At 54.2% G+C, this 16,667-nt stretch overlaps 5 protein-coding genes across 5 annotated transcripts; 2 read left to right on the forward strand and 3 right to left on the reverse strand.

Moving 5' to 3' along the window:
- Positions 1-1,101: 1,101 nt before the first annotated feature.
- Positions 1,102-4,488, forward strand: CLUP02_16559 (SNF2 family domain-containing protein; the record flags this gene model as incomplete). The annotated part of the gene is made up of 2 exons (XM_049295478.1): positions 1,102-4,032; positions 4,105-4,488. 2 exons carry the CDS (start codon positions 1,102-1,104, stop codon positions 4,486-4,488), a joined length of 3,315 nt encoding a protein of 1,104 aa, XP_049152625.1.
- Positions 4,489-5,214: 726 nt separating this feature from the next.
- Positions 5,215-8,411, reverse strand: CLUP02_16560 (VHS domain-containing protein; the record flags this gene model as incomplete). The annotated part of the gene is made up of 7 exons (XM_049295479.1): positions 5,215-6,014; positions 6,073-6,330; positions 6,386-6,458; positions 6,515-7,294; positions 7,390-7,550; positions 7,625-7,698; positions 8,374-8,411. The coding sequence occupies 7 exons, from the start codon at positions 8,409-8,411 to the stop codon at positions 5,215-5,217; spliced, it is 2,184 nt and encodes a 727-aa protein (XP_049152626.1).
- Positions 8,412-9,325: 914 nt separating this feature from the next.
- On the forward strand, positions 9,326-9,825 carry CLUP02_16561 (uncharacterized protein; the record flags this gene model as incomplete). Its single annotated transcript, XM_049295480.1, has 2 exons — positions 9,326-9,718; positions 9,799-9,825. 2 exons carry the CDS (start codon positions 9,326-9,328, stop codon positions 9,823-9,825), a joined length of 420 nt encoding a protein of 139 aa, XP_049152627.1.
- Positions 9,826-9,970: 145 nt separating this feature from the next.
- CLUP02_16562 (uncharacterized protein) lies at positions 9,971-12,902 on the reverse strand (the record flags this gene model as incomplete). Its single annotated transcript, XM_049295481.1, has 3 exons — positions 9,971-12,439; positions 12,511-12,612; positions 12,678-12,902. 3 exons carry the CDS (start codon positions 12,900-12,902, stop codon positions 9,971-9,973), a joined length of 2,796 nt encoding a protein of 931 aa, XP_049152628.1.
- Positions 12,903-13,024: 122 nt separating this feature from the next.
- CLUP02_16563 (uncharacterized protein) lies at positions 13,025-16,475 on the reverse strand (the record flags this gene model as incomplete). Its single annotated transcript, XM_049295482.1, has 16 exons — positions 13,025-13,091; positions 13,151-13,225; positions 13,283-13,691; positions 13,749-13,770; positions 13,859-13,964; positions 14,056-14,111; positions 14,197-14,272; positions 14,367-14,386; positions 14,455-14,515; positions 14,734-15,008; positions 15,074-15,279; positions 15,354-15,603; positions 15,682-15,814; positions 15,866-15,954; positions 16,022-16,405; positions 16,434-16,475. 16 exons carry the CDS (start codon positions 16,473-16,475, stop codon positions 13,025-13,027), a joined length of 2,271 nt encoding a protein of 756 aa, XP_049152629.1.
- Between the last annotated feature and the right edge of the window lie 192 nt (positions 16,476-16,667).

Consider the following 16,667-nt stretch of genomic DNA (forward strand, 5'->3'; position numbering starts at 1 on the left):
AAAAGTACGGTAGGTAACGATTATAATTAAATAAGAGTCGTTAAATAAGTATCGTTAAATAACGTTAGTTAGTAATCGAATTTTATAATATGGATTTATTAAATTATTATATTAACTCCTCGTACCGATTTTAAAAATTTAATAGGGTAGTTTAGCTCGATTTTATTAATATGAGTATTAATAATTTAATTAGCTTATTATAATACCCGCGTTATATAACGTTAGTTAGTATTTATAACTCTCGCTACGTAGGGGTAGTTCGTATTATTAATATAAAAACGTAGTAATTATTTAGCTTTTAGCTTAGTTATTATCGGTCGTATTTTTTATAAGGGTAGAGTAAGGATTATTTAGTAAATTAAATCCTAGTTATAATAGGTTAATAAAAAAGAAATTCTTAGTACCGGGTCGTATTATAGGTTATATTACTAAATTACTAGGGGTAAAAGTAGGGTTAATATAATGTGTTAAGTAGTGGTTAATTCTTCTAGGTAATGTGGGCAGAAGCCCCTAATGTGGGCAGAAGCCCCTATGTATAGTTGTGGCTGGTCGCTACCAGTTGTGGCACACAGCCTGTGGCTGTGTAGTGTAGCAATCAAGGTATATTGTGGCGTCGCGCTCGTTGCTCGCCCGTTGCTGGGGAGAGTTATGTCATTGCTAAGTAGGCGGTACCGACGGCTTTCACATCCCGTTCACAATTAGGCATTTTCCCCAGCAATCGCATCCATTTACACATTTCGAGCTTCCTGGACGCGATCAGCCATTCTACTACAAAGGGGGCGAGTACCACCTAGTCTCCTAAGAGTCCTGGCACTATATCGATCCCTCTCATGAAATTTCTATGAAGTCGGTAAAGCCCACATTCGCTTGTTTTTCTCCCCTTCTTTCCTGTTTTTCTCTCTGGATTTACCCCTCCAAGAGTCCAACATCCAACTGACACCTTTACGCCGAAACTCCAGAAAACCAGGCGCCCATTTCTCCTTCCAGCCTAGAAACACAATTTTCTCTGAGAGATCCTCCGACCTCCCCCCATCTCATTGCAGACAAAAACCGCATTCCGACAATATTCACGAAGACAGCCCGCAGCTGCGCTACACAGTCATGGTTAACCAAAGGAATCCGGCCAGAGGCCCTTTGCGCCCGGTCAATCCTAACGACGATTCGCAATCATCAACTAGCCGCGAGCTTCCAAAGACGAGCAACCCGAGTAAGGAATCCCGTGGTGCCGCACACTTGCTTTCACGAGCTGAAAGTCGGGACTCAGCTTCATTCGACCCTGACGACCTTGCCGCCCAAGTCGGTTCCATGCGCTTGTCAACAACACCGAAGTCGAAAGCATCCGCAGCGATCCCGAATTCGTCTGCGAGGCGCAACCCGCCAGCCTATCGCCAAACGAGTCCTGATCTGGTCGAAATATCCCGCAACGACTTCAAGCCGCCTCCTCGACCAGCTCCGAAGGCGAGCGAATCAAGCTCGCAACACGAGCAGTCAATACTGCACTCCGATGCGTTGGAGTCATTCTTCTCGGATGTCAAACGTCATGATCCATTTCATTCTTCGTCGTCACAGCCTGTTTTTGGTCATCCTACCAAGATTCTGTCCTCTCTTAAGCAGAAGGCAACAGGTATCTTCAACGAAAGGAGATCACGCCCCGAGCATCACCGACCTCAGCAGATGGCTGTTCCATCAGTCCCTCTCTACCAAGACAAGAAACCCGAGCCACCCACACTGTATAGCTCCATAGGCCCCGATGCCAACCCTTCGACCTTTAGGCCCACCACAACCTTTGGAGAAAACGAGTTCTGGACAGACCCTGCGAAGGCGTCGTCCGATCTGAAGGCTCTACTGGAGGGCGGAATGGAATCAGGGGATGAGGGCGAAGAAAAGGAGAAAGGCGAAGCCGTGAATGACGGTACTGTGGAGGGCCTCAAAGTGAAGCTTCTGCCTCACCAGGTTGAAGGTGTGGAGTGGATGCGAGGTCGCGAACTCGGCCCAGTGAAGAAGGGCAAGGTACCTAAGGGTGGCATTTTGGCGGACGACATGGGTCTTGGCAAGACTCTTCAGACCATTTCCTTGATACTCAGCAACCAAAAACCCAACAAGGATGAAGCGGGCTGGAAGAAGCACTTCAGCGGTATCGAGAAGACAACCCTCGTGGTCGCGCCTCTTGCCTTGATCAGGCAGTGGGAGGCGGAGATCAAAGAGAAGGTGACCAAGTCGCACGGGCTCAAGGTTTGTGTTCATCATGGACCTCAACGCACGAAGAATTTCAAGGACCTCGCATTGTACGACGTCGTAGTTACAACCTATCAAGTATTGGTTTCTGAATGGGGTCACTCCTCAGAAGATGAGAAGGGTGTCAAAGCAGGCGCTTTCGGCCTCCATTGGTGGCGAGTTGTGCTCGACGAGGCACATGCAATCAAGAACCGCAACGCCAAGTCGACAAAAGCCTGTTACGCTCTGCGTTCAGAGTATCGATGGTGCCTGTCAGGAACCCCGATGCAGAACAATCTGGAGGAGCTGCAGTCCCTCATCAAGTTCCTCCGTATCAAGCCATACGATGATCTCAAGGAATGGAAAGAGCAGATCGAGAAGCCTCTCAAGAATGGCCAGGGCCATGTGGCAATCGGCCGGCTTCACAGTCTTCTGCGATGCTTCATGAAACGACGCACGAAGGAAATTCTCAAGGAAGATGGTGCCCTCAACCCTGGCGGCAAGCCAACTAAGGAAGGCGAGAAGTCCACCACTGGCTTCAAAGTCACGGAGCGCAAGGTCGTCACAATTGCCACAAAATTTTCCCCAGCAGAGCGTCGCTTCTATACCAGACTGGAAGCTCGAGCCGACAAGAGCATCGAGCAAATGCTTCAGGGAAAGATCAACTATGCTAATGCCTTGGTTCTGCTCCTGCGGCTCAGGCAGGCTTGTAACCATCCAAAGCTACTTGAAGGCAAGCTCGAAAAGGACAGGGAAGCGTTGTCTGATGCCGCCCCGAAGACCGCGCGCGGAGACATCGACTCTCTTGCTGAAATGTTTGGCGGAATGGGCATAGTTTCAAGGCAATGCGACGTCTGCGGTCGTGAGTTGCCGCGGGACGTAGCCAATAGCGGCAAAGACACCTGCCAGGAGTGTCGCGAAGACCTGGCGTATTTCAATGAGCACGAGACGCCGAAGTCAAGGAAACAAAAGAAGCAGAAGAGCAGTGTCAAGAAGGTGGTGCGGAAATCCTTAGGAGGGGATGCCGAAGAAGACACACCGTACAAGCCCAAGGCCAGGAGGCCCAGAAACAGAAACGTCGTCGTCGATAGTGATGATGAGGAGGCAGACGGCAGCTGGCTCGTACCCGAGGTTCAGCAGGGCCAATTGCGGATGGGCAAGGCCGGCGGCGAAGAGGATGAGAATGCCGAGGGAGGTGGCGAGTGGATTGGTGCGAATGATTCCAAGCACGATTCCGAAGACGAAGACGACGACAGCCAGCTCGACAGCTTTGTTGTGAAGGATGACGAGGACAAGCACGGTCAGGATGGCGACCAGAGTGACGTCTCCGACGACAGCCTCCTCTCAATAGGAGCGATAGCATCGCAGGTTAAGGAGGAGAAGCTCAGATCTTCGCAGTCGCGTGTTTCGGACTCCGAAACTGATTCGGAAGAAGACACTGGTGTAGATGAGTCGGAGCTGCATTCCGACAAGGACACCGATTACGATCCTGCGAGCAAGGCATCCAAGGTTCTGGCCTCGGCCAAGATTCGCGAAATGATGCAGATTCTCCACAAGGAGGCCCGCAAGCACAAGTTCATTGTCTTTTCGCAATTCACGTCCATGATGGACCTCGTTGAGCCTTTCTTCCGCAAGGATGGGCTCAAGTTCACTCGGTACGACGGCAGCATGAAGAACGACGAGCGCGAGGCTAGTCTGGACCGACTTCGCAACGACAAGAACACGCGTATTCTTCTCTGCAGTCTCAAGTGCGGTAGCTTGGGTCTCAACTTGACTGCGGCGACTCGTGTCATTATCCTGGAGCCTTTCTGGAATCCTGTAAGTCTCCCACAGCGTTTTGTTCGAGACAAATACATCTTCCAGTGTGCTAATCATCCTACCTCTTTCTAGTTTGTCGAGGAACAAGCCATCGACAGAGTACACCGCCTCACGCAGACGGTCGACGTCATCGTCTACAAGCTCACCGTGGAGAACACGGTAGAGGAGCGCATTCTCGCGCTGCAGGACAAGAAGCGACTCCTCGCCGAGACGGCCATTGAGGGCGGCATGAAGAAGGACGCCTTCAAGCTCGGATTCAAGGAGATTATGGATCTGTTCCGCCGCGATGCCCCCCAAGCGCCCGTCATCGGCCTTGGTGATTCTTATCCTGACCCGTCGGCCTCCCAGGCCACCTCGGCGAGAACGAGCAGGCAAGGGTCTCCCGAGTCCAGCTTGGTTGCGGGAAAGAAGAAGGCCAAGAAGCCTGAGCACGAGATGTTTGGTCGGCGTTGGTAGAAACCCCTTTTTAATCACTTTCTATCCTGTCTCGTCCTGGTGGGCAATGTTATGGACTAGAAGGGAAAACATGTTTCGCGTATCATGACGGGAAGGAGGCAGTGTGCGTTTTAGGAGTTGTGCGACGATGACGGCTTCATCCACAGAGCCCAGGACCATTGGCGTTATAGGATTCTTTTTCTTCCTATGATACGATGATAGAAACAAAAGGGAATTTCGACATTCGTTTGATCAAGCACCGATGCAAATCACTCCCTTCCTTGCTTCACTTACTTCGCAACGCATGACCGGAACAGCGATTCGACAATGAGAGCAAAAGAATACACCAACCACGAGACAAGGTAGTGTACAGATTCGAGTGTTATTTACCCTTCCCTCGGCCTTCCTCTACTTCCTACTTTCACTACGGTGGTTTCCCTCCCTCCCCACAATCGACAAATTACCCGCCATACCGGGTATGATGCCCTCTGGACGGGCTTGGAACTCCCAAAAAGTTGACAGTCGTCATCCTGAATTCAATCAACCTATACGATTGACTGATTGCTACACAACATAACTTTGCATGGCCGAGGGGCGGCCGTTAATGCCCAAAATACCTCCCAGACACAGTCAATAAAAGTCATTAAAAATATTGAACGTACTCCGCCTAATAGGATGGCCTCCGACCGAACTGACCACCTCATCTACTTAATATCAAGGCTGCTTGCTACTGCCCAGTCCCCGCGTCTAGTAGACGCCACTCTGCCGATAGTAATCCGCAGCGGGCGGTGCGCTCGGTCCATCAGCACCACCACTGGGAGGAACATACGCCCTGTACTGCGGCTGTGATGGTCCCTGGCTTGGAAGGCTGTTTCTAGCATCGTAGGCCGCACCGCCAGGCTGCAGGGGCGGTGGCGTCATCACTTCAGATCGACCGGCACCAGGGATAGGCGGAGCTGCTCCAGTTGGCACAGGCGGCGGTGCCTGAGTAGGGGCACTGACGTAGTTATCCTGCCCCTGAGCTCCTGGTGGCTGATAACTCTGGTACTGTGGCTGTTGGTGTTGTTGCGGTGGTTGTTGAGGTGGTTGTGAGGGCTGCCCGACTGGTGGTGCAGATGGTTGGAAGGATGAAGGTGCTGGAACAGTCGAATTACCTACGACGGGGCTACCGTTGTTGTAATCGTCTTGGGAATACACGGAGGATGTATATGTCGCAGCAGAGCTCGGGTTATGGGTAGCAATAGGCGAGTCGTAGACAGAGGTTGCCAGCTCCTGGGGACCGTAAGTGCTCTGTGGCCTTCCTTGGTTGGGAGGCACAGAATATGCGGAGTAAGTGTTGGCCGGCGGTGGTGACGAGGTGTTGATCGGCGGCACCTGTGCCTTGCCTGTGGATGGAATACGTTGATCACGCGGAGGATACTGTTGCGGTTGGTTGTGATGCGGCGCTGAGGGGACCTCCGCACCGGCTACGTAAAAGGGAGCAGGCGTTGCCTGTGCCGGACGCTGGAAATTCGGCGAGGGCGTAGACTGAGGGTATTGGGGTTGTTCTATGTACAAACTAGTTAAACTTGGTGCGCTTGGAAGAAGGCAATCAAGGTAGTTCACCTTGGGGTGCTGGAGTATAGTATCTCTGCTCCTGCTGCTGCTGCTGCTGCTGTTGGTGGGGAGGGCCCTGGGGAGGGCCTTGAGGAGGACCCTGAGGGGGATAGCCCGCCCCCGGTCCGCCTGGGTACCCGCCGGGGCCAGGTCTCATGGCATACTGGTGGTAACTAGGCTGAGGAGGATGCGACATGGATGATTCCAAAAGAGACTCGTAGTCGCGGCGAGCCTTGATGAACTTCTCATTCAGCTGTGTAAAGTCATCTGCATGTTTTGGTCAGTATAAGTAGCATAGACAAGCGAGTGGAGCATCTCTGACCCTTCTTCTGGGAGTACTTCTCAATAAGCTTGATCAGCTTCGGCCTGATGGCTAACGTTTGGTGGTAGAGCTTCTATTTGGCGACTCGTTAGTACCGGGTCGGTCTGAGGTGGCACTCGTAGGACCTACCGATATCTCCTCGTTATCCTCTTCCCTCGGCGCCGTATTGGACGTGCTCAAAAGTGTGAGCAGCTTCTCGACATTCTTGATCTCTGCAAACACCTCGGCCTCCATCTGTGCCTCACGTGCCAACTCATCAGGAGTGGGATCCGTGAGCTTCTCAACATAGTTGAGGGGGAAAATTCCTGTCTTCCCCTTGAGTGAGCCCCGCCACCAATCCTTGTAAACCGACTCGAGGACTGCAATAACGTCGCCTTTCTTGAACTCGAGTTCGCCCGGCTCGGAAGGAACGAAATCGTACAATGCTCGCACCCTTGATACGGTGGCAGCTGTCGTGCCAGCAGGTACTGGTGTAGAGTGGGCTTGAGGCTGTGCAGCGGCGTGTGTCGAGGATCCAGCGGCGGTGGCAGAAGAGGATGGACCGGCGCTGGACTCGGCAGGCGCCTTCTTCTTCTCCTCCTCTTGCAACGATAACTTCAAGGCCATCTGGAGCTCGTCGTCCTCCTTCTGGCGATCGAGGTCGGTCAGGCCAGTCTTCTGGGGCGCCGAGGGGGCCTGCAAAGTCGGGTTGTTCTGCTTTAGGCGGAAGTAGGCGTCGTACATGATGCCGAGATCGGGGTCCTTGCTAAACATGTCGGACCACTCCTTCATGCGCTCGAGGATTTTGGCCTTGACCTGGGTATGGGTATTGCGGTCGTTTGCGAGTTTCAACATGGCGTCAGTGAAGGCTCGGCTTGAGAGCTCGCGGTGCATGTTCTTGCCACAGTTCTGGCTGAGGGCATTCGCAAGCTATTGCGCAGGAAGAGTAGCAAGGTCAGCGACAGGTTCAGTATACCGGCATGGGTGCGGCAGCAACGAGCCGGGGAGGAAAGGGTGCAACTCACTTCGAGGGTATAGAGCTGGACATTGGCATTGCGGTGGGCGAGGCGCTTGATCATTGCCTGTACAACCTCTTTGGGACCATTTGCATCGCTGCCTACGCGGTCGCAGACCTCGATGATGGCTCCCCAGTCTTCGGACGTCAGGTTCTCGTCGGTGGCCTTGGCTAGATGACGCAAGATGGGCAGGTTAGCGACGTTGGCCAGCGATGGGGTTTGGTTCGCAAGGCTGCACACGTACCGACGCCCTCGTCAAAGGGACCAGCTGCGGCAGCTCGAAACATATTGGGCAAAAGCTGTGAGCCGCTGCGGATGCTGTGTAGTGACGGGTGAGATCAAGAAGCTGTCTTGTTTCGAGTGGTTTGGAGATATTGTGGGTGCGCTTTGTGGCAAGAAGATGCCTGGAGTGGGCAAAGCGGTGGACTACGTCAGGCGAGGTGCAAGTCGTCGTCGGGCTGCGCGAATGCAATGCGATGGTTGGCAATGTTGAGGACGGAATTAGGCGAGTGTGACGGAGTGAAAGGCGTGCACTCGAAGGTTGGCCAAATCGTGCGTAGGTTGGAGGTTCTTGGAGCCTGGGTCGGCGGAGTTGAAGGTTGTGGGTGTTTGGGGAGAGGGACGTCTCGATGAGGTGGGTATGTCGCGCGAGTGTGTAAGGTAGGTGTGTGCTGAGGCGAAGCGTGGACCCGAGGGAAAGGAAGGTGATGGATAAGGTCGCCAAGGTTGAGGTAATCAGTGACGGGTACGTAAGTGCGTAAGTGCTGAGGCACACCCGGCAGAATCTTGCAGTCGTCGTCTGCTACCTCTGGTGGAAAATAAAGTAAGCAACTACTACCTAATGTAAGGTAAAGTCGGCAGCTTGCATCCGTCGCTAAGGCAAGGAAGGTATGGGCCCTGAAGGCAATGGAAGGCAAGGTGAGGTCGGATATTACCTTGAGGCTTTGGGGGAAGAAGGTCACAGGGAAACCTGGCACACCTCTACGCAGTAACTGGCATCTGGCACCTGGGCTCTGGAAGGTGGTGGCCATGTCGCCATGGGCTGTCACAAGGTCCGGACCACTAATTACCTTACCTAGTCCCGTCCACCACAGCCCAAGTGTGAGCTGCTGCTCTTCTTCAGCTTTCTAGATGTGCGGGGGATGTACCCAATGCATACAATTACAGTCGGAGAGTGACATACTTCACGTGGTGCTGCGGTGCCGCCAACAAAGTGCGCCTTGGAGAGCCCGAAAGAGGCCCCTTCGTCATCACAGCCTAGCTCTGTAAGTTACTGCATGGGTACACAGTATACCTCGGGAAAATCCAACAGGGGGGGCTGAGCTCGTTTCGCCCATGAATTACGCGGACTTGCTCCTCTGCCACCCGCGGTCTGGCAGGAACCACTCAAAACGGTACCCATTTCCCATGGCCAATTGATGCACCGCCACATGTGTGGAGGAGAGACGGCCAAAAGCATGCGTAACCAACCGCGTGGGCCTTTGGTTCTTTTGTTGCCTTCCATACCTTGCTCCGTAGGCTCCTCTTCTTTCGCTGCCCAATTGCGACGATGACTTTCTTCGACTCCCATTAATTCCAACGGATCCTGATCCGTCTCTGAGCCCGAGAGTCCTGCGACCTGCCTCCTCCGGCCGGTCATCGTCCTCTGCTTGCTCCACCACGGTCCCCACGGCTTCTTGCGTTTATTTCACCTTAGCCTCGTTTTAGCCTACAAAGAAGCATCTTCAAACCCGCTGCCTAAAATAGCTACATATCTCTCTTCTTCTTCTACCTAAGACATCCATGCATCATCCAAGTCTTCACTTGCAGTCGCTACCCTTCACTTCCCAACAATCACCACGTAGCCCCGAGATAGATAACAACATACCTTGGTGACCACATCTCTCCGTCACAAGAGGCATCAAGCTGTCAGAATACCTAGATCAAAAGAACAGAAAACAGGATCATGAGAGATGAAACCAAATACTTAGTATACAACACCACGTCAGTCTTGCGTGCGCCACACCATCACGGCCTGCGGGGAACCCAACACGGAAACAAGCTGCCAACCAACGGGACCAGCAACGACGTCAAGCCACATCTGGAACGTCTAGCACCCCTGGATCGTCACTGCGCCCTTGCAAGTTCTAAGCTTGAGCTCATGCGATGGCGGATAGCTCATACTCGGGGCCCAAAAGTAATGCGTATATGCATGCCAGTCTTTGTGCATTCTCTATCGTATCTGTACTATGTCCTTGGTTCCCCAAGGTGCTCCCCGCCGTCTCTGCCGGCACTGGGAATTGTCTTGGCCATTCCGATTCCATCCAACGCCATGAACCCATCTCTCCAACCCGTTGATGTATGTCTTGAATACGGGAGAAGAGAAGTAAAAATGAAAGACCGTTTCGATGATACCTTTCTGCCAGACCCTGTCCTCAGGTCCTCCTGAGCCTTGTAGGCCTATGAAAAAAACAGAAAAAAAAAAAAAAAGCGCTCGTGTCATTCAGTCCCAAGTATAACCCAGTGAAATAGATGGGCCTGATGCGCTTCCTGGCTACCTTCAGCAACCTCCTTGTGAAGCCGTCCCTCGTCACCACTGAGGACACCTTGCTCACCATCCCCTTCGACTGATACCGCGAGGTTCAAAGTCGGCTCGACTGCCAGATCCAGAACCAATATTGCCACCACCTCGGCCCTCCTCCAGACTTCTCCGCGATTGCGCATCCATTTCTGACATATCGAAAAGGAGCGGCTCTTCATCCATCAAGTCATTCTCGCCGCGTCCGTACCGTCCAATGGACCCCGTGAAGCTTCCCCTGGAGGACTGGGGAGGCGTCTGGCCTCGTCCTCCCGTGGATGCCATGCCAGCGTAACGACGCCTGCCAAATGGCGAACTGGATGGCGCGACTGCCATCAATCCACCTGGGGGTTTGGATCCTTCTGATGAACCCTGCCTCATCATCTCTGCCGAACCTGAGGACGGGATATCTGCTGTCGGCTGCAGCGAGCCCGCTGCTCGGCGAGACGCAGACTCAGCTTCAGTCTGTCTTCCCAGCAGCATGCTGAGCGTGGGCGGCTCGCGATCCTCTGCCCCCAAGCTGATGCTGCGATTGGCGGCGAAGGCTAGATCCCCGTCTTCATCGTCGGCCATGGCCCGATTCTGCTGTGCCACCGAGCTAGACCGTCTAGGGTGGGTGCCGATTCTGGGAGAGATGGGTATGTCAATGGCAGTGGTCCCATCCTGGGTGATGGTGTCCTCTCTAGGCATCTGTGTGTTCTCTGCACTGGTATTGGTGCGGTCGCTTCGCGGCTGGCTTGTGTTGTAGTTGATGATCGAGTTCTCGCTCAATCGTGAGGGGACAGCAGGCGTATGAGGGGTGTGAGGAGAGAGAGGCTTTCCGGGCGAGGAGGAAACGGATACTGACGCTGGCGCGGCCATGCTTGGCACGTTGGACAGCTGCCGACTGGATGAGCTTGAGGAGCGCTGCATTTGCATCGACGAAGTCATTGAGTCTGTCAGCGCCTGATTCGACTCCTTCATGAGGTGAAACCTCGAAAGCTGTGCGACTGTCCGATTCGTCGCGCCCTCGCCCTTCTTGCCTGACTCGAAGCTCTTGAGCGTCTTCTTGCTATCCAGCGCCTTCAAGAATTCCGAGATCTGATCGTCATCTGTTTGGAGCGATCCGGAGCTGCCGCCTGCACTCGCTTCTGCTAGGAGACCTGATCCTGGCTGAGCCACTGACGAGGATAGGCTTTGTCGACCGCTGCTTCCTTGCTCATCATCGCCGGCTTTGCTAGCGCCGCCAAATGATAACCGTCCTTTGCGATGAGTAAAACTGCTGCTGTACCGACTTGTCGAAGACGGCCGGGGCGAGCCTACTACGGCTGTTTCGGCCGGTGGAGGGCCGCCTCGTAGGGTGGCAGGCATTCCTGCTGTCAGTGACGTCCGATTGCGAGGTTGTGTAAGAGCATTCAGTGCCGCCGCGCGTGAGATGGGAGATGCGGGAGATTCGGAATCGAGAGTTCGAGGCACGGGGGATCCAGACAGTGACCCAGCCTTGAATGGCTGGAAAGAGACGGACGGACGTCGGCCACTGCTGCTGAAGCCCTTCATTGAGGGTCTTGTTGCGAGGCCGGTGACGGGTAATGAATTTGGTGGGTTCAGCTCATTGCTCGTGGGAGCAGACCCAGGCGGAGAGCTCGTGTCAGATCCAGGGGGCTTCACAGCCTTGAGAGCTGATATAGGGCTAGTGCCCAAGGCTCCCTCCCCGTGAAAGGTTGAGAGACTGCCGTATGTTTGGTGCATATCTGCAAGAGTCCTGCTCCTTCTGTGAGACGGAAGAGAACCCACCTCGGGGTCGTTTCGTCGGGTGCTTGATGTCCGCTGGGGCAGCGATGGCTTGAAGAAGTTCTCATCGACGCCCATGAATCGTGAGCTTAGCAATGCCTCTGAGTCGTCCACGCTGAAGTTACACTCATTTCTATAAGTGACTGATGCATAGAAGCGACCAACCGGTACCTCCAAGTCGCCAAAAACGTAATCAGTTACGACATCCGGGCGACCATCGTACAACGGATGCCTAAGCCGGTCGATGCCGCCGGTGTCTAGTTCGCCGGTTCGGACACGACAACGGGGTTCTAATGAAGGATGGACGCCTTTTGTTGCAGATGCTTGAGAGAACTTCCAGGCAGGAAGAATCCTGGTTGCAACGAAGAGAGACCGAAAGAAGACGATGCTCTTTTTGTAGATGGTTGGCAATATTGGGCCAAAGTCGTCCGGGTCGGATGTGGGAAATGTCTTTAGTTCAATGCGCCATCTTTCGAGTATCACCTCCGTGTTCCTCTTTGTGGGCAGAGAGCGGCCGTCGTCGCTCGAATCGGATGAGTTGAGAGCTTCCATCACGTCCCATCTTTTACCATTTTCGTCCACAATGACCAGGCTCTGACTAGGGGTTAACCGTGATGTATCGAGATAGGTTTCGATGATGAGGGGCATAGGCTTGTTCTCGAAGCTACCGCAGTTACGCCAAATACGAAGCTCCTCTTTGAAGTCGTCGAATTCTTCCGTCTCGATTTGAAACTAAGGAGGCACAGGCGTCAGTACCCAGCTCTGCAAGCGATACCAGAGGTTGAAAACGAGCCAGCACTCACCCATTTGTTCAGCTTCTTGTTCCCAGAGCCACGAGCCGCATATATGGGCTTCAGGTTCAAACGTGATTGCAACACCAGTGATGCGGCTTTGGTGTGGAAGTTCTGCGCTCAAATTAGTGGCGGATCTTGGCTATGGCACCTTTTGACCTCTGTCTCGTAGTACACACCTGAATTATCTGATCCAACTTCTTGACGGCATCTGCCGAAACGGAACCTGGTGGCGTCTCAATGGTGGGTGACGCTGCGGCAGAATCGCGACCAGACGCTCCCGAGCTAGCCCTTTCGCGTGTACCAAGCATTCCTTCTCTCGGGTTGTTCGTTCTTGTGGGATTCGTCTGGGGCGCAGAAGCGGGGGAAGAGACCCGTGGGGCGGGTCGAGCTTGCTGATGCATCGTGTCTGGCAGATTGCGGCCCCAAGGGCAAGTCTAGGACAAGATTGATCTGAAAAGCCGCCGTGGTAGGCTAAGCTTTGGGAAGACAAGGACGAGCTGTGTGTTGCGAATTCGTGGAAGTTCTAGGCGGCGGGGGAGAGGGTATTCGCGATATCGAAGTTGGGGTGGTACCGAACTTGCTCATCCATCCTTCATGACAACTGCAAAGGGGAGTGAAACACCTCGATACCCTCGGTCGTTGAGCGCACAGCGAGGGGAGAATCGGCCGGTCGGGGGAGGAGAACTCGTAGGGCGGGCGGAGAGAAAGTAGTTGTTGCAACACCCTTTTGGAACGGCGCGCAAATGAGGCAGGCGACGACGGGCAAGGCGACTAAGCCAACGTGGAGACGGGCGGCGAATGGTGAGAAGCGATATCGCACAAGCAGGCCAAGGGCGTTACGGAGCCGGGCTGGATGACTGCAGAACCGTAGAACGAGGGCGAGGGCGAGGGCGAAATGGACAAGCTAAGCGCTGCCTTGGACCATGGCTCTCGGTTGCGTGCGGTACAGAGCAGGAAAGTCGAAACGAGAAGCTGTGGTGACAGAGGGGAAGCTTTCGCCAAGCAGGGAAAGCGACTTCCTAAGCAGGTCCTCCAACAGCAACGCAAACGAGCCGCTCCAAAATGCGCGGCTGGTGTGGTTATCCGAATTCCAAGAAGGACGGAGGAGTTCAGAGAAGAATGGACGGCGATGTGCGGAGTTGCGGTGCGGTGGTGGTCGAGTCGGAGGTTATCGGCGCTGGTGTCATCCGCTCAATGGTTGTTGAGCCTCGTGATCGTCGACAAGTACCCTTCCGTCATCGAGTCACCTGGGTGGGCCAGCAGAATGGACTGTAATTCAGGCAAGCAAGTAAAGCGGTGTATACTTGTCGATGCGTTCGTACCTAGGGAAGAGGGCAGGGAAGGCTAAGGATGGCACAGAAGAAGAAACAGGCACAGCAGAAAGATCAGACGGGATATGCTGACTTGAAGAGAGCGAGGGAAAGTGTAGAAGAGTGATGATGGGGGAAAGGTTGTGGTGAGTACTTTGGAGAGCAGAATGGAGATTTAGCGTTGTCAGAATGGGGGCCAAGGGCGATAAGGCGCAAGGGCCAGAGGTGATGATGCAAAGAGGACAAGAAGAAGTAGATAATGGGGTACGTTGAGGTAGGCAAAGACAAAGGGATTGTTGTCTGAGCAATTGCTGGGTAATTTAGGAAGAGAGACACAAGACGAGGGAGGGCGAGAGGTAATAGAGTAGATTTGGAGGTAAGGTACAGGAGGCAGAGGATGATGGAAGAGAGATGGGAAGGGAGGACGCTGAGCAGCCGATGACATGGATCTCTCGTCGGAGCTGTCTGAGTGTGTGGATAAGCACACAACAAAGTGACTGCGTGTAGGTATAGATACAGAGCTTGGTAGTGACTTGGAGAGACTCACCACCTCACCTCAGTGATAGGGACAGAGGCTCACAGAGAAAGGAGTGACAGGGTACCTACCTAGGGTAGAGGTAGGGGGCAGGAGAGGAGCTGGCACCGGCTGGTCTGGGTCCTGCAGCGGCAGCGCATCCGCCCCGGCATGAGGTGCTGCTAACAGCCTGGACAGTGGAAGTATCCGTGGGAGAAGTACCAGGCCGTGCAGGCCCAACAGCAGTCAGTAGCCGCGGCATGGGGGGGGGGGGGGGGGGGGGGCGGGGGGGGGGAGGGGGGGGGCGGGGGGGGGGGGGGGGGGGGGGGAGGGGGGGGGGGGGGGGGGGGAGGGGGGGGGGGGGGGGGGGGGGGGGGGGGGGGGGGGGGCGGGGCATGGAGGAGCAACAGGGGGAGCATGGATGGGCTCGATGGGGCTGCATCTGTGATGGGCGGTGGACCAAGACACACCCGTGCATGCATCGTTCCGTTAGGTTGACTGGAACAGGATGGGATGGGATGGGACGGGACGGAACAGAGCTGGGGTTTGAAGTTGCTGCAGGTGTTATTGTTTGTAGTGTAGCACCGCAGGACAAGATCAGTTGGTGTTGTTGTTGTGTGAATTGCTGTCTTGTATTGACTGATGATGAGCGTTGTTGGAGTCGTGAAGTTGTGAGTGTGTTGCTTTCCATTTCCTCAGGCACGATCGCAGGTGGACCAAGTACCTACGTAGAGACATGGTGACATACGTAGTACAGTGGAAGCACCCTGATGTTCTCCAAAGTACGAACGACGGGAAGTACATGGTCAAAGTACCATGCCTTGCTCTTGCTTCCTGGTTGTACTTGCACCTTTCGTTCGTCAAGATGCATAGTAGCACCGGCCTTCCCATTGTGTGACAGCGGCCGTGGGGTGAAGACTCCCATTCTTCCACTTTTGTCTCTGGGAATGCCTCCTGCATGCTCCTCATTCAATCACCAAGAGTCTTTGTGTTGCTTCCCTGGGCTCGATTGATTACCCCCAGCTGACCTGAGGATATCGACATACCGCGTCGAGAGATGTCAACAAAGAAGACCCAAAAAATGCAGAAAAGAAGAAAGGAAGACGAAAAAGAAAGAGGCTGAGGGGTGGCACGGATTGCCTTCCGAGTCAGAGTCACCACCATCATCCTCAAATCGACATGACTCCATCTCTGACTCCAACTCCAACTCCAACGGTCGACGGCGGTCAACCAACCCCAACCTAGACTTCGAGGCTCAACTTCTTCCAAGTTCTTCCTCTAGGCTGCCACTCGCCAACTTGAGCAAGTCCATCGCCAGCTGCATGTATCATGTATGGGGCGCGCCCGGGACTGCACCTCGTAGTCATACAGACACTTGCCCCGATACGGAGAGGTCAGGCAATCAAATCCACGGGGATTGGCTCTCACATCTTTGACGCTTGAGTCCTGGAAGTCCTCCGGGTCGCCGCCTCCAATATGCAAAAATGCCCTGGATGGGGAATAGGCAGCGCCGCGACCCTACTCCGTACCAAGCCCGGACCTCAGAATGGCCTCAACTCCACCCCATGCATGACCGCTGGGTTCTGGGGCAGAAATGACGGGGTAGGTAAGGGGTGGCGGGCGGCTCTGCTAAGTCACTTCCACTTTCACTCTTCCCTTGCCTCGGCCAACTTGTGCCTCGTTGACTTTCTGTTACCAGTCGCACCAGTCTCGCTTGTCCCTGCTCTTCTCTGCCTTGCTTCAGGGCCGCTTCTCTCGGCCGCAGTGGTGTTTGCTTGTTGATTTGTTGACTTGTACGGAGTACCGCAGGCTTTCCCACAGACCCTGCAATGCGAAGAATTGGGGTTGGATCCAAATACATACTGGTGCTCGCTGACAGCTGGCATCGACACCGGGTCATCCCAGCGCCATCATCATTTCGATTTATCGCCATGTCCCTTGCGTCCATCAAGTGAACGTCGAGGTCAACAAGGTCGCCGACGTTTCTCTCGCCCGAGTCCACGATGAGCAAAGACACTTTTGAAAAGGCGGATAGATGGCAGGGTCCAAGGTACGCAGGCTTGTACGCCGGTAGTCGACACTAACACTAACGTAGGCACTCGACTCACCCGGTCCTCGGTTGATCCCGGGAATCCTTCTCCCGTCACCATAGCGCTCAGCTCGTCTTCCTTTCTTTTCTTTGGGAACCCCCAATCCTGTTTTACAGACTCAGGACCGACAGAGTACCCGCCTCTCTTATCGTCGTCTCTTCACGGGCGGCAACTTTGTAACGCGCTGGATCTAGCCTCCAGCAGCTCCTCTAAACGGCACTGTCCGAGAAACCGATCTCTCGCCCATATACC

Source organism: Colletotrichum lupini, chromosome 9 (assembly GCF_023278565.1).
Source record: "Colletotrichum lupini chromosome 9, complete sequence".
In the NCBI taxonomy this organism is placed as follows: Eukaryota; Fungi; Ascomycota; class Sordariomycetes; order Glomerellales; family Glomerellaceae; genus Colletotrichum; species Colletotrichum lupini.